This window comes from Phragmites australis, chromosome 5 (genome assembly GCF_958298935.1).
Source record: "Phragmites australis chromosome 5, lpPhrAust1.1, whole genome shotgun sequence".
Classification (NCBI taxonomy): Eukaryota; Viridiplantae; Streptophyta; class Magnoliopsida; order Poales; family Poaceae; genus Phragmites; species Phragmites australis.
In genome coordinates, this window is record NC_084925.1 from 31,679,004 (window position 1) to 31,703,388 (window position 24,385).

Below are 24,385 nucleotides of genomic sequence, written 5' to 3' on the forward strand. Positions count from 1 at the left end.
TGAATCCTACGTCTCTGTTGAGGAAGCTCCAACGAGCTGGGTCTCTTTCAACCGCTTTCCTCGATCCACTCTTGATTTCTTCCCTTGCGGAGGCGAAATCGAGCCCTTCACAAACTTCCGCGGCAACCCACGACCTTGGGTGCTCGTCGGTGACGCCTAGCCGCCTAGGAGGCTTCACATCCAAGAGTAACAAACACGACGGCGAACTTCTTGTCGAGAACTCAAGTGCTCAAGATTGGATTTTATCTCACTTGCACTCAATCTTCCAATCTCTTAACCCAACTCACTTTTCTTCTCAAATCACACACTTAGAATGGAGTGGGAGATGTTCTTTTGGCTCTAGAGGATGTTCTTTTTGTGCCCTTGCAGCAGCCCCAAAGGATGGGGTGAGTGAGGTATAAATAACCCACTCCAAACAACTAGCCGTTACTGTTTTTGTTAGAACTGACCGGAGTATCCGGTGAACACCGGAGTATCCGGCCCTAAATCCAAATACGGCGTCAGAACGGTCACAGAAAGTGTCAGAACTAGCCATTATGCACTTTTCTGGACTTTTACTGGAGTATCCGGCCTACACCGGAGTATCCGGTCAGCACTTAACACAGAAAACAGCCCCAGAGACTTCCCGGAGTCTCCGTCCACTTCAGGTACCGGAGTATCCGGACTTCACCGGAGTCTCCGGCCTTTCCAGGTACCGGAGTATCCGGCCTACACCGGAGTCTCCGGCCACAACACAGCTGACCTCCGAAAAACAGCGATAACTTTTGATCCCGGAGTCCAATTTCGACGATTTTGGGCTCTATGGAAAGCTTATTCAGAGGGCTACACATCCCAAATGAATTCATGACCTAAAACACGTAGGATCAACACTCCAAAACCCATTTTGGACACTTCCACACTTTCCGCTCCGGACTCTTAACAACAAACTCTCACTTTGGGTTTGGTTGGGAACTCTTCAGCACTGAGACGCGATAATTAGCTCACGTTGCATCCCTCTTAATAGTGCGGCATACCTATACTCAAATTCAAAGATAAAACACATTTGAACCACTTTGAGCATTTGAATACTTTCAAGTACCGCTTCTTACTTTCAAACCTTTGAGGGTTGACAACTTCCATAAAATCTTCACTCAATCTATTTTTGATTCCTCATGTGATTGATGCGAATCACTCATTGCTTCTCATGGCCTTGCACGGTCCATTGAGGCAAAGCTTCAATCGCTCTTCACCATCGCCTTGGTCCTTCGGCGCCAAGCCATTTGCTTGCCCTTCACCACCGGATGGTCCGTCGCAGCCGAGTCTTGCTTGCCCTTCACCGTCTTGCCATAGAAAACCATTTTGTATTCGACATCTTCAGAGAATTCATTTTTTCATATATGGAGTCCACTTTTGTTCTTCACTCTTGGCATACATGATTTCAATTCAACTTATGCCTTCTTATGGATCCTAACCCCAACTCACTCTCAAGCGCAAAGCACATGGGTTAGTCCATAAAACTTAAATGACAACATTTATACCTTAAGTTACTTGATCTCCACAAATAACTTATTAGCCTTCATGCATATTATCAATCTTCATATAGAACCTAACCCCACTCATTCTTAAACACATAGCACACGGGTTAGTCCATAAAACTCTATTGACAAATCATACATTTAGTTACTTGATCTCCACAAGTAACTTAACCTTCAAGCTTATTGCCAGTCTTATTGAGCTTCTTCTTCTTCTTATGAGCATCACCAAAATCTCAATGGCTTTTGATACAATTCTTTGGACTCATGGCAATTCTCAAAGAATCCATGATTTATCATTTATGCATCTCCTATGGAATAACCTAATAGCAATTCTCAATATGATTGTTAGTCCATAGGCATTGTCATCATTTACCCGAGCATCACCTAGAGCTCATTCATCTTGATGCATTTTCAATCTCCCCATTTACCTAGAGCTCATGCATATCTCTTATCCATGCATCACCTATGGAACAACCTACTAACAAACTCAACACCATTGTTAATCCATAGGTATTGTCATTAATTATCAAAACCACACATAGGGGCTAGATGCACTTTCACCATCCCTCCTGTGTGCGAGCAAAGGAGCCACCACTGGTGAGCCCTTGCTGGCCATGGCAGACAAAGGAGCTCAACGTTGAAATGGGAGGAGGAAGGAGAGAGAAGATGGGAAGGAAGAAGAAAGGGGCAAAATAGTCCACAGTGGCAGGAAATGAAGAAATTCGCAGTCCTAATGTTATATTCTGAAAGACACATGAATTAAAGTGTTAAATTCTAAAAGGCACGCGAATTGGGTGTTAAATTTTGAAATCTCTCTCCGGCCATGGAGGTGGAGGAGTCATTCCCTCCATCAAGAATCCCCGCCGCGCCTGGCGTTGGGACCTCGGCACGTTGGTCTGACTTGCTCGGTCCTCTCTGCTCCTATTTCTTCGGTCATTTAGCGGCCTTGTGATCCTGAGCATTCGATAAGTGAAAGTGTGAGGGGAATTTCCGTTGTTATTCGTGAGTTTGAGGCGTGTAACTGTTGAGGAAAGCTTCAGTTTTCATTTTCTTTTTCTTATTATTTAAAAAAAAAAACTTGAGAGTGGCTGGGCAGTGGTTCAGAGAGAAGTTGTCATTTGGGGCTAGGATTTGATTGCTTCATTTGGTTTTAATGGATAGCTGTTTACCCTATTTTGGTGAATTTGAGTATCATTTTGTATTTTCAGTAAGCTGTCTAATGTCTAGTAATTCTGTATTTCTGTTCATCCTTGTGGGCTTGAAGTTCTAATTTGGGAACCATTTGGCTCTTCGATTAAGTCGCAGCCTTTGCTTCAGAGATACTGACATTAGGCACACTAAAGTCGGATGTGCTATAAGCGCAAAGTCACTTATGCATTCCTATGTTGTAAAATTGTACCTTTTCTAGTTGACTTCAATTTGTATCAGCTGGAAGGAACTTCAGATTTCCAGTAGGTTGCAATACTAGTGGTTTCATGATGAAGGTTTTGTTTCGGAATCCCAGTTTGGAGCAAGCTAACAAATAGCAGATAACGGGGTGGTAGCAGATTGGTGTCGGGATAGCAGATTGTGGATAGCGGGTGATATTGCGGACGTTAAATTTCAAAAGCGAAATTTTAAAAATACTCACAATTTTGAGTGTAGATCACAATATTTGACTTAATAATATGGGAAAATAGCAATAAGCAACTAGCTTCGCAGTGCAAACCAAAGTGCCGGGTATGATTTGTTGAGGATGGCAAGTTAACACCGAGAAAGCAAATAAGTGACAAATGAATACGAAGTTACTAACATATAAGTATATAACTTAAAAGAAGAAGAAAACATCAAGCTTTCCTCATAAGTCTAAGTAATGGAAGTGCTAAGTCCTAGCAAAACAAATCAACGACATCCGGAGGCTGGATCTAACCTGATGAGTAAAGCTAATTGTTATCGCAATAGCGACCAGCTAACTGCTATTGCAGCCCGCAATAGCGCTCGCTAACTGCTATTACGGCCGCTAAGTTACAAAGCGCTATATTTAGCCTGCTACCTTGACGCGTTAGTGGCAGAGGTCCGCTACCGCAATAGCGGACGCTATAGCCGCTACAAACGCTATTTGTTAGCTTGGTTTGGAGGAGTCTGATGGAGAGGATATTGGTGTTTCAGAAGTTGGCATGGAGTTCAATAATCACACAGAGGTCAACCGATTCTACCGCAAGTATGCCCGTCGTGTTGGCTTGGGTGTCTCAGCAAGGAGGTCCTCATTCTCACAACTCGCAAGAAGGAACCTGGTTATATCTCGAGCCAAAGTCCAGGAAACGGGCCTCATCGACCACTAACTGCCCAACCAAGATCCGAGTGAAATCGTGGGGAGACAAATTGTTACATGTAGAGTTGGCGATCCTTGATCATAATCATCCAGTGAGCCCAGCAATGGCGAGGTTCTTGAACTCTAAAAGCAGCTCTCTGGCATTTATCCTGCCAGCAATGTTTGTTTGCGAGTTCTTGCATTTATCCTGCCAGCACTATTTTGGCATGAACTGATGGCATGCAAATATGCAGTGCACGATGGTATATTTAGGTACCTCAGAAAACAAATGAAACTGTGCAAGGTACTTCAGCAAACGGGAAAAGGAAGCGACCTCGTGGATAGAAGCTGATAGAGGCATCTCAACAGTCAAATGGAACCCAGGACCTCCATGTGGCTAGGGGAATGCTGACACTTTTTAGAGCAGGTTTTCCTCATCTACTCCTAATCCTTGGTGTTGAAGATATAGCAAGATATGTTAGTTTAAATGTTGGGAAATCTAGATCTTATGTACATCTTAAATATGGAAAGATGTATATCTTGTACACGAACCCTAATTCTTGTATGACCACGCCGGCGGTTGTTGCCAGCCCTATTTAACATGAAGGCGGGTACAGACGAGGTATCACGCTTGACCTAATCTTCACATGGCAATCAGAGCCGCCGCTTCCTCCTAAAAACTCATCTATGGCGAGCTCCTCATCTTCCTCTTCCCTGGCCGCATCTCCTCTCGGCCACCCCGTCACAAAGAAGCTGACAAGGACCAACCATGTCCTCTGGAAAGCATGGGTCCTTCCCGCTCTTTATGGTGCACAGCTCATGGGCTTCCTCGAAGGCACGGTGGTCTGTCCGCTCGAGGAGGTAGCAAGGACGACAAAGAGAAGGTTCCCAATCCGGCGTATGCAGTGTGGCTGGCGCAGGATCAACATGTCTTGGGTTATCTTCTCTCGTCACTGTCCAGGGAGATCCTCACCCAGGTGGCATCGCTCACGAGCGCGTCCGCGGTGTGGAAGGCAATCGACGGGATGTTTGCATCCCAATCTCGTGCGCGTGTAATCAACACACTGATGGCACTAGCTACGACCCAGAAAGGCAGCATGTCCATTGCAGAGTACGTCAACAAGATGAAGGCCCTGGCTAACGAGATGGCGTTGGCTGGGAATCGCCTTGACGATGAGGAATTGGTCTCCTATATCCTCTCCGGCCTGGACCTTGAATTCAATCCTTTTATCCCAGCCATTGCAGCTCGTGTTGAGCCCATCACCATGGACAGCTCTTTGCCCAGCTAGTGGGCTTTGAGACTCGCCTTGAACTTCATCAAGGATTTTAGCAGAACCATTCTGCCAATGCTTCCTCATGTGGTCGTGGCAATGGAGGCCGTGGCCATGGCAATAGAGGTCGAGGTCGCGGCAATGGTGCTCGTGGCCGTGGTGAAGGTAGATCCAATGCTAGCTACTCCAACAACTCTGACACAAGACCACAATATCAACTTTGTGGTAAGTTTGGGCACACTGTCATCAAGTGCTACAAAAGATTTGACACGTCCTACACAGGAGAAGAGAGGAGTGCCAGATCTGCTACCACCTTGTACGGTATTGACACAAATTGGTATACAGATACGGGAGCCACTGATCATATTACAAGTGAGCTTGACAAACTGACGGTGAGAGACAAGTACAATGGTAATGATCAAGTCCACACCTCTAGCGGTGCAGGTATGGAAATTAATCATATCGGTCATACTACTGTTCATACCCCTAGTCGTGATCTTTATCTAAATAGTGTTATCCATGTTCCTAAAGCAAGTAAAAATTTAGTTTCTGTTCATCGCCTTGCTACTGATAATAATGTCTTCTTGGAATTTCACCCTGATTTCCTTTCTATTAAGGATCAAGTTACAAAGAAAACCCTTCTTCATGGTCGATGTAAGGGTGGCCTCTACCCCTTGCCAACCATTCCATCCAGTTCAAGCAAGCAAGCTCATGGAGTCGTCAAAGCATCTAATACAAGATGACATAGTCGTCTAGGTCATCCATCTTTATCTATTGTTCATCAAGTGCTTAGCCAAAAATAACCTTCCTTTTTCTTGTGAGTCAAATAAAGAATCTATGTGTGATGCTTGTCAACAAGCAAAGACTCATCAATTACCATACCCTAAGTCTTCTAGTGTTTCCAAAGTTCCTTTAGAACTTGTTTTTTCTTATGTCTGGGGTCCTGCTTCAGAATATGTTGGAAGAAAGCAATATTATGTTAGCTTTATTGATGACTATAATAAACTCACTTGGATTTATTTGCTCAAACATAAATCTAAGGTTTTTCAGCGCTTTCATGAATTTCATAATCTCGTTGAAAGACTCTTTGATCGAAAAATTATTTCTATGCAAACAGATTGGGGAGGTGAATATCAAAAGTTGAATTCTTTTTTCCAGCGCACTGGTATTACTCATCATGTCTCTTGTCCTTATGCCCACCAACAAAATGGTTCGGCCGAACATAAACATCGTCACATTGTTGAAGTAGGTTGGTCTCTCCTTGCTCATGCATCCATGCCTTTGAAATTCTGAGATGAAACCTTTCTCACTACCATCTATCTCATTAATCATCTTCCTAGCAAAGTCATTAATAACACTACACCGTTGGAACTTTTGTTTCATGACAAACCTAATTATACTCTTCTTCGCACCTTTGGTTGTGCTTGCTGGTCGAACCTTCGCCCTTATAATTCCCATAAGCTTCAATTTAGATCTAAACAATGCATTTTCCTTGGATATAGCCCTCTTCACAAGGGATTTAAGTGTCTCGACAATTCTACGGTCGTGTTTATATTTCTCGCGATGTTACTCTTTGTTGAAACCGTCTTCCCATTTGCTCGCCTCAATCCGAATGCTGGTGCTCGATTGACCTATGAGATTTTGCTTCTGCCTAGTGCCTCTCACAGTCCATCATCTATTGATCATGGGGGCGTACAAGTAGATGATCAATCACGGATTAATTTGCCTTTAAATCCTGCTAACTCCTCTTGTGAGCATCCTGCGTAAATTTCCTTTGAAAACAATGCTGAACAGGGACAAAACACTAAAGAACAGGCGCCTGAGCATGGTGTACACGAGCAGCAACCAGAGGGCGATCCTGTCTACGAGGGTGCACTTGGTGTCCCAGCGGGTCTTCTGCCGTGTTCGATCAGCAGCAACGGGGGATCCCAAGAGAACACGGTCGGGTTCGTGACAGGGAGGCGACCGAGCAGCAGGCGTCCTCTACTGAGTCTTGGCACGATACATATGCACCTATGGTGGATTCTATGCTTGGCGTCCCCGTTCAGGCTCCAGCTACGCCGGCACCTTCTGCAACAAACCAGCCTACAACAAGACTTCAACATGGTATTTGAAAGCCAAAAGTATATACTGATGGCACTTTGAGGTATGTAAATCTTACTGCCACTGGTGAACCGAGTAACCTTCAAGAAGCACTAGGAGATAGTAGATAGAAAATAGCTATGGATAATAAATTTTTGGCTCTTATGAAAAATGAAACCTGGCACTTAGTTCCACCAACTAAAGGGAGAAATATTATTGATTGCAAGTGGGCTTACAAGATTAAAAAGAAGGCAGATGGAACTATTGATAGATATAAGGCTCGTCTAGTTGTAAAAGGTTTTAAACAACACTATGGTATTGATTATGAAGATACTTTCAGTCATGTTGTGAAGGCTGCTACTATTCATCTTGTATTGTCGGTTGCAGTCTCAAGGGGATGGAGTCTATGCCAATTAGATGTGCAGAACACGTTTCTTCATAGTGTTCTGGAGGAAGAAGTGTATATGCAACAACCGCCAAGCTATGAAAGCAAGTCTGTGCGTCACTATGTATGTAAGTTAAATAAGGTTTTGTATAGTCTTAAACAAGCACCAAGAGCTTGGTATTCTAGGTTGAGTACAAGATTACAAGAACTTGGGTTTACTCCGTCTAAGACAGATACATCCTTGTTTTTCTACAGTAAGGGAAACTCACTATTTTTGTTCTAGTCTATGTGGATGATATTATTGTTGCCAACTCTTCTTCAGATGCAACCTCAGCACTACTTCAAGATCTAGAGAAGGACTTTGCACTCAAAGACTTGGGTGATTTACATTATTTTCTTGGCATAGAAGTAAAGAAGACAGCAGATGGAATTTTGATGACACAAGAGAAGTATGCTATGGAGTTACTCAAGCGAGTAGGTATGCATACATGCAAGGAAGTAAGTACACCCATGTCTATTTCAGAAAAATTATCAATATCAGGAGGAGAGATGTTGGGGCCAAAAGACTCAACACATTATAGGAGTGTAGTCGGTGCTCTTTAGAATATAACCTTGACACGACCAGATATATCTTTTTCAGTAAACAAGGTGTGTCAGTTCCTTCATTCTCCCACTTCATCACATATTACTGCAGTTTAAAGCATTTGAGATATGTTAAAGGACCCTTGGGTGTTGGACTCAGGATAAGCAAGTCATCTTCCATGTTGGTAAGTGCATTTTCATATGCAGACTGGGCTAGTTGCCTGGATAACAGAAGATCTACTGAGGGCTTTGCTGTATTTTTGGGATCCAATCTGGTATCTTGGAGTGCTAGAAAGCAAGTGATTGTGTCAAGATCTAGTACAGAAGCAGATTACAAATCATTAGCTAATGCAACAGCTAAGGTAATGTGGGTACAAACATTATTGAATGAACTTGGTATAGTTCATCCTTCAGTAGCTCGTCTTTGGTGTGATAATATTGGTGCTACCTATTTATTGCTAATCCTGTTTTTCATTCAAGAACTAAACATATAGAAATTGATTATCATTTTGTGAGAGAGTGTGTTGCTCGCAAATTACTGGATATTCAGTTTGTGCCAACAGGAGATCAAGTCGCTGATGGTTCACCAAGCCTTTATCAGTTCGCCGGTTAATGGAGTTCAGGCGCAATCTCAAATTGGGAAGTTAAGATTGAGGGAGGCTGTTGAAGATATAGCAAGATATGTTAGTTTAAATGTTTGAAATCTAGATCTTGTGTATATCTTAAATATGGAAAGATGTATATCTTGTAGACAAACCCTAATTCTTGTATGAGCCACGCTGACGGCTGTTGCCGGCCCTATTTAACATGAAGGAGGGTACGGACGAGGTATCACGCTTGACCTAATCTTCACACTTGGTACGCTTTGCTCAGCCGTGTATTGAGTTGGTGATTCTAGCATTCGCCTTTGTAACTCCTGACTAACCACAACCATATTGCATTGATCTTCCTAGGATATCTGTAAATATGTGGGCTTGCTGCCATGAAGAATTCTACATAGGGATGCGGGCACTAACAATTACATCTCAGCTGCGATCCATGGTACCTGCACTAGGAATGAAATGAAGCTGGGAGAAAGCTCCAATCTTCATTTCGATCATTTTGGAGTTCTTAGTGTAGAACAGTAGAAGTCAGTTTCGCCTTGTCCCCCCCCCCCTGCCCTGATTCCAGCAACATTGGCTGCGTCTAATTTACTCGAAGAGTATCAGTGGCTCCAGTGTAATAATGTACAAGTCCCTGTGTCCTTTTCCTGATGTAAATGATTTTGTTGGATTAGCCATTTTATGGCTCATGAATAGTGTAGGATGCCTTGGAATTGCCATTGCCGATGCATCTGGTAGCTGGATGGCTATAAACGCATAAAGAATGATGGGCATTTAACACTAGAGTAAGGCATGCCAAAGGAGGGCACTATTGGTAATTCAGTTACAATTTACTCTTTTTTTGGGGATATCAATCATGTATTCTCCAAATTTAGGGGCGAAGAACGAAAAAGGAAACAGGCAGCAACAGCATGCAGTTTTAAAGTTAAAAGAGGATACTAAAGTTGGAATGGATTGCTCAAATTTTGCTTTCAGGACAATAGAATATTTGATGGGTGAACATGCCCCTAACCCCCCCCCCCTCCCACCCCCACAAAAAAATATAAATATAATCTACATTCGTACTCCCAAGTTTTTCACAAGCTGCAGAATGTTACATTCGATTACTTCCCCACACACGAGCACTCTGTTCGTTGTACAAGTGCATGAATGTCAGCTTGTAAATTTAGGGGTCAAGAGCCCAAGGCTCCGGTTGCAAGTCCATTTACATGCAGAGCTTCAAACACCTGATCCAGGAACATTTAGGCATGAATTTACAGTTTTAAATTCAAACTATAGACAAATCAGAACCGGTCAAATTCGAACTGTAGACAAATCAAAACCGGCCGAGAAAATACCAAGACCATGTAGACTGGAAATTGAAACCTTGTTAACAATTCCTGATCGCAAACGGCTCCTTGTAATAAAGTAGCTAAAACCATAATAATTCCAGAAACATCATAAACCATACATTACCCAAACATTCACTAACCATTACTTCAGAATTTGAAATAGATCCAATATTTTGAGATTGGATGGTACCATAAGCCCAGCCATCTGTATTTCTACTTCCATAGCAACCAGTCAAAATTTCGGTCGCGATTTACCTGCCTAACCACAGTATTGTGCCTAACACATGTCAGCACCTTAACAGCAAGTCAGCCCAGAGGCACAAAAAATGGTTATATTGCTTTTAGATTTACACACGGCACTGCCATTAAGTAGCTGAGATCTTTTGAAGTTTCTGCCTAAAATAATAGGGAACCTATCTAAACAAGTGGGATGTTTCCAAATGCTCTTCCAACTACTGTCGTGCTTCCTCTTCCTCTTCATTGTTCTCCTCTGTTTGTGATGCTAGTTTCACAATGTCTTCCACAAGGATCTTTCCTTCTGTAGGCATACAAATAGAAAATGGTCAGTTGACAATGAAAAAATTGGACAGATGCTGCAATGAACAGAATGTAGAGATCATGGGTGAACAAACCTTTGTCTTTAGAAAGGTTGCTGATAAGCTCTTGGACGCCTTCCTTCCCTATGGTGTCCTTAAGATAGGCCGCCGCCGCGGCTACCTCCTCAGGAGTCACCTTGCCATCATGGTCCCTGCAAATGAAGTGCAAATTAGATCAGAATGCTGAGGTCATACGTGCAAAATGCTTTTGGTCCGATGCATATTACAAATGACTTCTCTGCTTCATAAAGTAATGCATCCCATATATCTTCTTAGTATTAGCTATTGAAAGCGACTCTACTTACAGTGACTTTCACATGAAATACAGGGAAGCTATAAATTATTGTACCAGTGTATTTCAGCTGAAAACAATTCTCTGAACATGGTCAGGTAAATCACAGAAACAAGTGGCACAGAACTGTGTTGTGCAAGAGAAACAGAGTTACCACCTACCGCAGTTCAAAACAAAATGGCATGAAATTTTGCTATAAGGCGGGATTTACCAGCAACAAATTGCACTGGTTGACAAGCATGCAACATTAAACAATTCAGCATATAGAAGTGACATTTACCTATCAAGCAGTTGCCAACGGTTTCCAATTTGTGCATCCACATTGTCAATCTCCTTTTCTAATTCTTGAAGCATAGCATCAACCTGAATGCAGAAAAGGCCAAATTTACATGTGATTCATGTGAATAACCAATCCCTCAATCATAAATATTCAACAGGAGGATATAAAAGCATGCAGATGCATGTTTCCTTTGTGGCCTTTTAAAATGCCGAAAAGAATGCTCAATTCAGGCAGTAAGTTTGGGAATTTTGATCAGGGCATGCATCCTCGATATAAATTATCAGAGGGCACTTAATTGCTATCTCGTCAATAATAGGCAAAGCTACAATCATTTGATAAAATTGTCTGCAATAAATAGTTTGTACTCTTATGTCAAACTTTTCAGATTTTGTTTATAGTTTTCACTGTCAAATTCAAGAATAGTTAGGCAGTGGAGTTCAGAGTAGTACCTCAGCAACAAATTATGGGAAATATAAACAGATTTTAGCTACTGAGTGATGAGATGAACTATGGCTATAGCGTGCCCAAAAGGATTTCTTACCTTCTCAATCAGCGCTGATGAAACCTTTTCTTCTGCAGCAACCTCAGCATAATGGTCTGACTCCTCTCTAGCAGCTATGTATGCTCTCTTAGCATCTTCTTCACCCTTTGTACCCTCTTTTTCGAGCATGGAGTTATATAGTTCTATCTGCATTCAGACAACAACTAAGTCCTATTAAACTTCCATGGTACATATTTATATATGCAATAAAATGAAAGGTGGTTGCATGGATGATTGTTTCTCTAGTCCCACTTCACATTATACCTCCTTATTGACAAGGCCCAGGAACTCTTGACGCTCCTTGCTAACAGACTGCAATACACGGAAAGTTAGAAAAAGGTCAGATGCAGAGGGAGGGGAGATACTAGTGTTCTAGAGTTACGGTGTTATTACTTGTCAACATGTATTGTTACTAATATAAAAATACAGATACTAATAGAAAAATACAGATCGACTAGGAGCATACGGATGCAGATGCGAGCACCGCCAATGCTCGGCTGATATTACAGAGCTTTTCCTTGTCATGCTGTTCAGCTTTTCGCAGTTCTTCTTCCCTAGCAGTAGCTTCAGTCATTTCCTTCAAAGCTAAATCTTCTTCAGCAGCCTCCGGTTCTTTGAGCTTTGCCCTCTCTTCTTTCTCTTGTTTTGCTTTTTCTTCTCTCTCTTTCTTTTTCTCTTCCTCCTGGATGGTTTTTGTATTTAAAAGCACAAATAACAGAAAAGAGTTGCAGCATTGTGTTAACAAAATAAAATAAATTGGTTAAAAGATAATAAATGCTGGTTCCTATGAACCATATTGCATAATTATCAAGTAAATGCATTAGCAAATTTCATTCAACCAAATTTTATCATGAATGGCACTAAAATATACAAAAGATAATATCATTCACATGAAATTCAGTGTGAATCTTGGAGTAGTTTAGATAAGATGATAGGTTGGGATTAAAGATTAGTACACAATTTGGAAGCATGCCTCAAGTAACAATACAGGAACGGATATCAAGACCAAGTTTCATTTATAAAAACATTTTCATTTTAGGCTCTTTCAATTGAATATCTTCTGGCTTTGAATAGGCAGGGGTTTTAGTTCAATTTCTCTACCAATCTGAAGGGATCGAGACAATTCCCTATTTATCCAAACAAAGGCGAAGTAATTTTGTGGTATTTCATCTGAGCATCTAACGCATGACAAGATATGAACAGGAAGTCATATAAGGTTAAACGTGAGTCTAACTAGGGGTTTAACCATGAGATCTAACTAGGGCGCAACAGGGTATGCAATACCCGTGCATGTAAGTAGGCATTTCAAAATCTGAGACAGTGCATTGGGTTGTCAGATCAAACTAAATCTATGGCTTGACTCTTTAAGAAAAATGGGTTTATGGACTAAGAATAAAACATAAATTATAAAATTAGGAGCACAGGTGCACATTCAGTGGAGGGAAGTTCTCTATAAGCTTATCAGTACTGCAGAGTGGTTTTCTATCTACCCCAGATATTGTGGCTGCATTGGTACAATGACTGGTTAAAAAACCATGTTGTTACAATCTAAATTCTATATCTATTATAATAAAAAAGGTATATTCTATGTATACATCACCTTGATAAGTTCTTCCTGCATCTCAAGGAATTCCAGTTTTTTCCTCCTCTCAGAAACTGAATCTTCAGATGGCAGTACTGTCCCAACTGTATCCACAACTTCATCTGGCAGAGAAGATAGCGTTGCTACAACAGCCTCCTCAGGTTTCATTTTCCCAGATACAGTAAAAGTTCTGACAGCATTATCAAACATAAGAATGCGAGCACAAACAGTAATAGCATAAGTGGGAAAAAATCAACTTACCTTGAAAGTATGAGAAGTGAAGATGGCACAGCATGATTAAGTGAGAGATCCAACCAGTCTCGGAGCTGGGCAAAAAACGAAGTTGCAACGAATGTTACCAGCGTAGTTTAATATGCATTTACATGGTATCAATTAGTTTTTACTTGGTCTTTTTGATATACAGCTGTCATGAACTTGTGGTTAAACACAAAGGCCATGTAGTCCAACTTCAGATGTGTTTAATTCAAGGTGGAAGCTAAATGCTGTTGTAACATTCCTTCAACAGTACATCAGACTTGAAAGAACATGTGTAACACCCCAAATTGTATCCCTGAAAAATTTCTAAAAGAAATTGAATAAAACATTGCTGCATAATTAAAAAAAGAGAAAAAGAAAGGAAAAGAAAAAGAAAAGTCCCCAGGCCTCCCTCCCTTCTTCTTCTGTCTCTCGGCCCATCTCTCTCCCACGCTCTCCCAGCCCAACCGCACGCCCGTCCTGCTCCGCCTCCCCATGCTCCACACCCTGCCCTTTGGGGTGCGATCGTGCCAGCCTAGCCCAGTCGAGCTTGCGCTCGCTCACTTGCATGTCGCACCCTCTCCCTCTCTTTGTCAAGCCGCCCCACCTGTCAGCTCTCCCCCCCCCCCCTCCTCTCGCCACTTTCCTTTTCCCCTCCCTATGTACCGCGTCGACCACCGCGACAATTACGCGCCAAGGAAAGGAAGGAGACCACCCAACATCGGCATATTTGGAAACCGCAAACAAGAAGAAGGGAAGAGAAGCCAATCCGCCACGGAATCGATGCACAAAGTATGGAAGGCCATTGCGGATTTCTCACCAGCCGCCGAGCTCTACCCGATCTCGACTTTGGCACCCCAGTATAAATACCCTTCAGACCCCCCCCCCCTCCCCTCCTAGCATCACCAAGCCCTCCGAACGAGAGCTCCAGAGCCGCCGCCAAAGCTCCGCCGTTATCCCTCACTATCACCAAGCCATCCCAAGCCGCCTTGACACCGACATGTCCCTCAAACGGGTTCGTCATCAAAGACCGACCACCAGAGCTTGATTCCGGCGACTCCTCGAGGACGCACCACCGCGTTCTTCATTGCCGTTGCCGTCCTCACCGAAACTCAGGTAAACGTGATCCCCACCGTCCGATCGTCTACAACGGACACGATAAGAGCTCCCATACTGATTTGCTTTGCCCAGTCAGCCAGCCAGGTGGCATAGCCACGACATTCCCTTAATCCTACGTGACACACCACGTAAGCCCCCCTTTTTTCTCTTTTTCTTTTTATTTTCTTCTGCTGACATCATAAAAACCTTTTCTTGTGTAAAAAAAATTCATAAAATTGGATAAATAGGAAAATAGGGTTTCCTTAATAATAAAAATTAGGAAAAATCTTTATTTATTCTGAAATAATAGTTTTAATGTTTAAATAGGTTTCCTATAATGTTTTTAATTCTGCAAAATTGATAAATAATTATGATAAATCAGAAAATGAGTTTTTCTTTAGTAAAATAATTTCGAATTATCTGTTTTAATTCTTTTTAATGTTTCTTTAATTCCTAAAAATCATTTTTTATTCCAGAAAATACCATAAGCCTCCAAACAATCACAGGAAAGTTCCTACGCCTTTCTTTCACCCTTCCAAAGCCATATCTCCACCATTGCAACTCCGATCTAATCGTTTCCTACGCCAATAATTCACCAAAAATCATAAAAATAATAAATTGAGCTGTTTTGAGTGCTTTTGTCTTGTTCCTGGCTTTTGGTGTTTATTGCCTTGTTTTATTTTGCGATTAGATGCCGACATCCAGAAGGAGTTTGCAGGTTTCCAGGACTAGAAGTTCGAGGATCCCGTTGAGCACCAGGATGAAGGCAAGTTGTCTGTGATGCATTTTGATCCTATGTTTTATAGTTGTCGATGGGAAACCCAAGTTAGGATATACCTTAGTTTCTCCATATTTACCTTGTCGCCTTGGTTTTGGTGGGTTCAAGGGTAGAGTTGCTTAGCCATGCTTGGGAATATACTTGGTATAAAAACTTTGATAATGATTTTATGCAACATGAGATACAATTGTTTTTAGCAACATGGAACTTAGGGTATGGGCAAGTTGGCATGTTGGATTGGCATGTGATGTGTTCCAAGTCAATGTGGGTTTAGTCGGATAAAGGGTGATTTCCCTGTGTTTTGGATGATGGCGGTCTTTCCCAGACCACATTAAGGACCGGTTCATGGTGCGATCGAATCGAGCTTTACAGTACAATCACAAACCTAGTATGGGATGAGCCTGAGTGAATAAATAGTTCTCTCCCAACATAGTATAGACCAGGTGGTGGAATAGGGAACATATGGAATTCCTTGAAACCGTATGGCGCAAGAGGGAGCTTCTGTTGTTTAGGATATTTATGCTACGCGGCAGTGAAACCGTAGCGGGTAGACACTTGTTGAGAGAAACTTTGTAAAGGCTTTGCAATGGTCAACTTGGCGCACACCTCGGAAGTGTGTAAGGTACCACGGGTACCAGCAAAAGAGTATGATCACGTCTTGTGGGCAGAGTGTAAAACTTCTGCAGAGTGTAAAACTGATTAATCAATCGTGCTCGCATTTATGAGCGGCGAGAAATGCCACACATGATTAGAATACACTGTTAATGGTTTGTGATGGATGATCTTTGGTCGGTAGTTCATTCATGGTTGTGGGCACCATGTTTGACGTGGCCAACTTCGGTTGAGGTAGTTTATATCAAGAAGGTTAATTCTTAAGGTTGTTACTTTCAGTCATTTTTTAAAATATTTTTATTAAATTTTGCCTTTATGCAAATAAGCCCTTGTAAGCCTTCATTACATTTTTTACCACAGCTTGCGAAATACGAGGCGTACTCACACTTGCTATAACCATACTGCTCAGTTGGGGAAGATTCCGGGGATTTCTAAGGTGGTGCTCTACATCGACTGCCTGTGGGGACAGGATATTAAGAAGACTATGCTAGTTGCGGTGTTTATTTGCTTCTTGACCCTCGAAGGTCCCTTCTGTTATCGTAAGTAATTACGTTAAGTTATGACATTGTGTTTTGTTTATCATCTATGAAGCCCCTGTAATTCATGGCTCAATATACAATATGAGTATTGGTCTATCCTTAGACCAGTCCTGATAACATGTAACAAGACCATATGATACATCAAGTAACAAAAAGTAAAGAAAAAGATAATAGCTACTAGGACAAGTAAACATGGTACTACGTGGCTCATACAGGTGCTTAAAGTTAGCTAAAAAAAACTAAGCAACAACCATGTATTCCTGGAAGAACATAAATCAGGATCTACATGGAAACAGATAGAGTATGGCCCAACTCTATAATACGAATACAGGATGAGAACCCCATTCCACCGTATAAGTCATTCCAATTCTTGGCACAAGAGTTAAGGTGTGGCTGTCTCAAAATGACCAAAGTTAGCTTTGCTTAAGGTGGCTTGGCACATCAGAAAACGTTAATTAAACATATGTCGTTGCAATTAAATGATGGAAAGACAGCAAATCTGTCTCAGAAAGACAGGACTTGTTGTGCGAAACAAGAATGAATGACTATAATAACTTGTAATATGAATGGACAACATAATAAATAACTCAAACACGATCAAGTAACAAAGTGAATTGTTTGAGACCTTACAGTGCTAAATTAAGTGCGTATCATCAGATTAATATGAGCAAACCTGTTGGCGCATCTCTTCCATTGACAGCAGGCCTAGGTGACCACGTTCACGGCAGGCTTGCCGAAGCTCCTCTTCAGAAAGAGACTCAACACCCTCAGCTTGAATCATCTTATCATCGTTCTTAATGCTGCAAAGGTAAGTACCATTACCAAAACAATAAGCAGCATTTTAAGAAGACAATTCAAATTGCAGTGTAATTAAATCAAACAGAAACAAGAAAAAGGGCAAAAGAACTAGCAAATCAAGTAAACAAAAAAAACATGACACTATCTCAAATATATAGAAAACAAATGTAGTGATGAACCTAAATTACTGTTTGACCCAAACACACCTTAAATATACTCCAGAGCTTCAAGCTTATTAAGTGATCTAAACAAATGTGATGTATCTGAGTGTGTAGGCTCAAATTATGAATCAGTGGCTAAATGTTGGTTAAGTGATAGAAAGTTTGGTGCTGTTAACATGATTAGCTCTGCTGTCCTATGGGGCATTTGGAAACTAAGGAACAACTTTTGTTTCCAGGATGGTATTTGGAGTTGTCAGGTGTTGTGGGCAAGAATTCTGGCTATGGTCAAAGGTTGGGAGATCCTATGCCATCAGGACAATATATTGACCTTCAAGCTTATTGTATGCAAACTGTAGAAGGTGACACAAAGACTGGAGATGATACTGGAGCAATAATTGGATGGATTGGGTCAGGTAGCACAGGCTAGACTTTGAAACAATGCAGCTGCAATGAAGAGGACTGTTTTGGTCTGTAATAGGTAGAGTGAGATGAGCGCATAGTTATCATGGCGTCACCATATCAACGATATGGCAGCATGGCGGTGTTTTTCTCCTCACCACGGCACCAGAGTCTATGGCGCCCGCCTGGAGCGGGAGCAGGAGAGGCGCGAGGGACGCGGCGGGAGGAGAGGGGCAGCACCACCGCTAGATTCGAGCGGGGGGATGAAGTCCCTAACCCTAACAACCCCCCCCCCCCCCCCCAAGCCTTATACACATTCGGACTGGGTGGGCCGGGATGGACTGGCGGGTTAGCATGGGTCGAAAGGCCATTAACCTAGTGGGCGGTGCAAATTTTATAGAAACCCTCTAGTTTTCTAATATATTACACGGTGATTCAATATAACCTCAATTATATTACAAATTTTTGTATTTAAGCCCCTCCGGGCATTAATAATTGCAAAAACTATTGTGCATTGCTGCATTTTACATATATTACCTTGGTAATACATTGTTATAAAATGTGTGTATTCACCACACCGATGTGTGTATGGTGTCGCCCCGCCACGCGCCATAGGCATTGTAAAGTTGCGAAGGTGGTGTGCCGCCACGCTGCCGTAACAACTATGGATGAGTGTTTTGTTTTCTCTAGTTATATTCTGGTAGGTGAAGTAATTTTGAAGGGGCTAGCATTCCAAAACGGCAAAACCTTTTGTCAGTTTCTGGTGCTGAATAACAATATATGGTCCTTTTGCAATGAAATTCAGGGGCCAGGTTTCGGTCCCTTAAACTCTAAAAAATCTACTCCAGAGCAGAAAGTCACAAACATAAACTAAAAGACCATAATTTCTAAAGTTTACTAAACTTGCACATCCAGTAAAAATAGTGCCCATTTGCTCTTGGTGACTGAATTGTCTGTTACGAAATCTTTACTTGAAATTACATGTATTTTACTATAAGCAGCTCAACCAGACAAATCCCCCCTTTAGCCCTTTTTATCCTTATATTCTGATCTAAAGTACAAAACCACTTGCAATTTTGATAATTGCCAAATAAGCTTCTGAAAGGTAATATTAACCACAAGTCTCATCACTGTTTAATTACATCTCCAGAATTAAATTAGCATTGAGTTACGGTTCTCAATTTAAATACTTACTCTTGCAGTTTTTTGCGAAGCATGAATCTCAAGTAGTGGTCTGTACCAAAAGGTCGGATACCCATATATTTGCACATATTTACCAAGCGTGGTCTGCAGAAAAAAAAAATCAATTAACTGTTTGGTCACTGGTGTAACTTTGATGATCAATTTACACAGATACTCAAATAATGTCTAACCTGCTCATGTTATCCAGAGTAAGTTCATCATTGAACAGCTTCGCGAAGCTCAAGATTTCATCATTAGAGACATGTTCGCCTCTCCTAACCTAAGTACAGTTTAAGTAAATTATCCAATGAACAAATAACATAGAGTAGTTTACAATACATAATTATTCCAGTAACGATTAGAGCATATAAAGAACTTACCTTGTTCAAAAACTCGTCCAGATCTTCAGCTGTCTGTTTTATTTCTCCACTACGTGATGTTTGAACTTCCTTTGCCATTTCTTTTGCTGTATCTTGCAAAAATTTTGCATATTCCATCCTTGCTTTCAGTTTCCTTTTCAATGCTTCCTGCACAGGAAAATGAACTGTATCCTTGAGCCAATCGGTTTGCACAATGATTAGTGTCTGTGGTTACGATACAAATGGCACCAGAAGCCCAATTCAAACATTAGACACAAAAATGATTAATCTATATCTATTGCGACATGGACGACAGTAAGGTACACCGCTCCATGGAACTGGCGTACTGATAGAAAATATGCGGCAATAAGTTTGTGACATACACTATCGGTAGCATTCCGCATGCAGAGAAAAGTAACATCAAAACGATATAATCTCAGGCCCATGACAACCAGTCAAATGCATACCTCCTCTTTCATTTTGTCCTGGAAAGTTGATGGCAGCATGTTTGGAAATAACTTGAGGAACACCGGCAGTAAGAATTCCATGAAAGGAACAATGATGAACACAGCAAATGGTACCAGCCTGAAGATATCAGCTGTTGTGCGGGTCAGCTGTTGTCTCTCTCTTCTTGAAAGGTTCTTTCCACCAGCAAGTTTCACCAGCAATCTTGATGAGATCCTAACATCTGCCCAGAGTAGCTTTGTCCCTAACCAGTAATGCTGCAGTGTAGAAACAAATTCATCCTTCCAATGCTTAAGCTTTGCAGCCCAATCAGCCCTTAACAAACAAAGAAGTTTCATAAGTTAAGAAAGAAACAGACCAGCCATTCATCTTATATCTGTGCATTTAAGTACAAAGAAAAAGAACTAAGACCTGCTCATTGAAGCAACAGCTCGCAGAGCAGGGCCAATACCCAGAAGCCTTGCCCAGAATCTCTGTATAACTGATTGGTCAGCCTTCAGAGATTCTTGTACCTGCTTAGCTTTAGCTTTAGCTTTTGCAGTGCTTAGGCCTTCCACAGCCTGATCACATTCTTCTGGGGATGCCTCTTTTTGCTTTTTGTTTTGCTTTTGATCCTCAGTCTGTTCATCATCAGTATCCAACTTAGGTTGCCCTGCAGTTGCAGTTGATGATGTGTGGACTGACTGCAGCAAAAATCTAGCTCCCAATGGCAACCCGAAGTTATTCTTTCCAATTCCACAATGAGAAAGAGATATCCCATGAGCTGGACGTCGCAGGAACCCATTACCAAGACCTGGCAAATCCCTCTTTGTCAAATTCACATTGTATTGCTCCTTCTCACATTTTGAATCTCCGGAGCTTTGCTCAAGAAATTTCTGCACTATTCTTGGCTCAGCCTCAAAACCAAATCTTCCATGTTGGAAGGTAGAGGAGGAAGATGAGAGGATAGGTGTGTTAATATGATCCGAAAGATACTTCCTTCTCCGAATGATTGCCCTGGAAGCCATACTTGATTGCTTCTCACTTTCCTAATGGGAAGGCCAAGGTCATGCCTTTTAGGGTAGAACCCTGAAGTAATCAATTCACCAACCATAAGTATAAGCGTTAATTAGTGACAAAAAACAAAGATGCATACTGAAAATAATACTTAACAATCATAATCCATAACAACAATTCATTGATAATTCCAAAACAGGCAGAAGTCAATCCGTTTCAAGGCATCCTAGGTTGTTGTTCAAATGTAACCAAATGGTCAGTTCTCTTAAACTTCCTAAGAATATAATGATTCAAAAAATTCAGCACAAACCTAGAAGTCCACATGAGTAGCATCTAATCTGTACAGCCAGATCAGTACATCAAGCCACAAGAACCGTTAGGCTCAGACTGTTTTTTTCTTAGATAATGGAAAAACATTACAGCCTCTACATCACTTGATGTACACAGCCTTTATTACAAAGTTGCAGCACATAGCTGATAAGCAAAATGCTAAAATATGACAGGTTTTAAAAGCTACATGATGCTTAATTCAAACATCACATAGTCTATTGCTAAATCTCCACCCATGTTTGGTGAAGAGCTCCATGATGGTATGATTAGTTTCCAAGCTTAGCATAGTTTGTCCTATCAATAGATCAATAGAGAACACAACAAGCAAGCCTACAATGTGTTTTTTGGGGTATGTGGCCTCAGGAATCAGGATTTAGTACTCGTAATCCCCAACTAGACAAATATCTACAAGTCTTTTGCAGATGCTGGTACAAGTTAAATAAGAATCATCTTTATTCTTTGCCAGTACTTCCTAACAGTCTGTGAATATCAATAACAGGTGGACTAGAAATCAGAAGCAGATTATTCTATCAATTCTTACTACAAGTTTACACAAGCCTTGCTGCTTTGCCAGAGTTCCATAATTTGTGTTGATCTCAACAAGGAATTTGAGGATTATCCACATATCAACAAGGAACTACACATATCCTTAAGGTGGTGATAATTCAAATTGACAGGTTCCACACTTGTACAATCAGCAACAGTTCAATTCAAGCATCTAAGTTCATCTCAGCTCCACATTCTAGTCGCAACCCACTACAACAGGTTGGTTTTGCTCCACGTTAATCCAAGCATCCTAACCGACTGAATCACACATAAACAGGTGGGTCTTCTTACTAGACTTAGTTTGTGAAATTCATTCAGCCTAACCGAAGTGCATGGGCAAGTAGATTGCCTTGTCCCCACTCCCTAGCATCATCATTCATCAGAGACCACCAGACGTACCGTAAGGATCATGTGCAAGCAAGGGGCGCAAACCTCCAATAACAACGGCAACAATACAATACTTTAAGAAATACAGCAGACGACGTGTACCAGTAGTACGTCGCTGGAGTTTCTTAAAATAAAAAAAATTATTTCATTGGCTCGATAAGCACTGGCTGAATTTGGTCCCTTTCGCTACCGCATAAACCCAGAAATGCCCAAAACTCACTGATCGCCACTGACAAATCCCCCCAAAAATTCGCAAAAAAGCAATGGTTAGCGCGCGGAGTGACTGATTAACGATCCAAGCCACCGGACCATCCCTGGTTCATCACGAAACCACCAAAGAAATTGGAGAACAAACTCTACTTGTACCAAACCGACCCAAAAAATAGTTACAGAAAATCACGAAGGGGTCGAAGGAGAGCGTCGGCGGAGGGGGGCTCACCGGGCAAGGGGCGCGGCGCAGACCGGGCGGGTTGGTGGGCTAGCGCGCCGAGCTGTGCGGGGTAGGTTTTAGGGTTTTGGAGGAGGGGAAGGGAAAGAGAGGGAGAGGAGAGGAGGTGCAGGGCATTTGGAGGGAGGGCGGCGGAGGCGAGCAGCCGGCCGTGTGGAGGAAGAAAGAAGGGGGTGATGGGTTGTTTGGCTCGCTTAATGCGTATAATGTTTGGAGAGAAATATGTTTGATTGTTTATATATATTACTGTTGTTTGATTTTGTAAATATAAATGTATGTTTGTAGATTTTATTTAAGGTTTTTTTTATAATTTTACTGAAAAGATACACACTGTTATATTCACCTATACAAACAGATCTACTTATTAATGTCATAAAATCACATTTATATAAGCAATCAATTAAAATCTTAGTTTTCAATTCCCTCGTATGACCTTAGATTTAATTAACTAAACAAAAACTCAACTAAATAGAAACTCAACTTAATCTATTTGGACAGATCAACCAATCAAATACTCTCTTTTTTAAGACTCTTACATCCACTCAGTCTGTCGGAGGATGAACTCCTGTCGCAGAGATCCCGAGAGACCCCTTTTTAGAGATTCGGCCGGAGGGATGATCCTAAGCGAGCTTGTTTAGGAAATAAGCGGGAAACGGAAATAAATGCGGTGGCTGGTGGGAGATGATCGTCCTAGTGCGAGAAAGATGGGTGCATCGGGGTTTAGACAAGTTCGGGCCGTACGGGGGCGTAACACCCTACTCCTGTGTGAATGCTATATCTATCCTCGAAGGGAATTCTTCAAGGATGTATCTGGTTACAAGAGAGAGCAGCTTACAGAGAGCTTGAGGCTCTCGTGTTCTAGCTTGGCTTGAATGGGTTCGAGCGTCTGCGTCCTCTTTCTTTTTCCACACACTTTTCGGTCTGTCTCCCGAGAGCTTCTTCTTTTTCCACACCCTTTTACGTGTTCTCCATCATTTCCTTTTATAGGCGCACCGACCTCGACATATCCTGAATGGGAAAGAGGGGGTGCGAGTGCCAAGGTGCCATGGAGAAAGGCGTCATCATTTCGTCTTGGCGAAGTGACAGGGGCGGTGGAGAAATGCGGCGCGCATCCGACCACCCGCCGTTGTGGATGCCCTCCGGCGCCATTAAGGGGGCCCACCGGCCAGCCTCAGAGGTGCCCGGTGCGCCCACCCTGTCTTGTTCTCCTGCCAGGGCAGGGTGGCAGGCGGAGCGCTTCGATTCTGGCAACGTTATCCCGAGGCACCCGGATGAAACGGGACGGGACCCGTGCATTTAATGGACCCACGCCCCCCTGCCTGTGCATGGCAGGGTCTGACACTGGGGCGTGGGCAGTTGAGAATGTCAGGATGTCAGGATGTCAGGCCACGCGTGCCTATTAAATGCGGCATTGGGCCTTTGACTGGCTGACACCCCGACGATGGGACCCTTCGAGTCGTCGGACGATCTTGCGCGAACCTTCGGGGAACTGAGTCCTCGGGGGCTGCCACGTGCAGCCCCGAGCACTCTCTCCCGAGCACTTGGATGAGACCTTCGGGGAACCGAGTCCTCGGGGGCTGCCACGTGCAGCCCCGAGCACTCTCTCCCGAGCACTTGGATGAGACCTTCGGGGAACCGAGTCCTCGGGGGCTGCCACGTGCAGCCCCGAGCACTCTCTCCCGAG

The 24,385-nt window shown here is 42.3% G+C and overlaps 1 protein-coding gene and 1 non-coding gene across 2 annotated transcripts; one reads left to right on the top strand and one right to left on the bottom strand.

Annotated features, from left to right (window-relative positions):
- The first annotated feature begins 4,967 nt into the window (after positions 1–4,967).
- On the top strand, positions 4,968–5,105 carry LOC133920261 (small nucleolar RNA Z247). The gene has a single exon (XR_009910075.1). It is a non-coding gene; the product is annotated as a small nucleolar RNA Z247 (small nucleolar RNA).
- A 5,024-nt stretch (positions 5,106–10,129) lies between these two features.
- Positions 10,130–22,901, bottom strand: LOC133919254 (uncharacterized). The gene is made up of 15 exons (XM_062363603.1): positions 22,693–22,901; positions 20,406–21,062; positions 19,997–20,309; positions 19,551–19,697; positions 19,362–19,450; positions 19,183–19,275; positions 17,304–17,430; positions 13,610–13,674; positions 13,367–13,538; positions 12,233–12,448; positions 12,031–12,078; positions 11,767–11,913; positions 11,226–11,308; positions 10,690–10,805; positions 10,130–10,595 (listed from the first exon to the last, which is right to left on the bottom strand). Exons 2-15 carry the CDS (start codon positions 20,999–21,001, stop codon positions 10,510–10,512), a joined length of 2,298 nt encoding a protein of 765 aa, XP_062219587.1. The 5' UTR covers positions 21,002–21,062; positions 22,693–22,901; the 3' UTR covers positions 10,130–10,509.
- Positions 22,902–24,385: the final 1,484 nt, after the last annotated feature.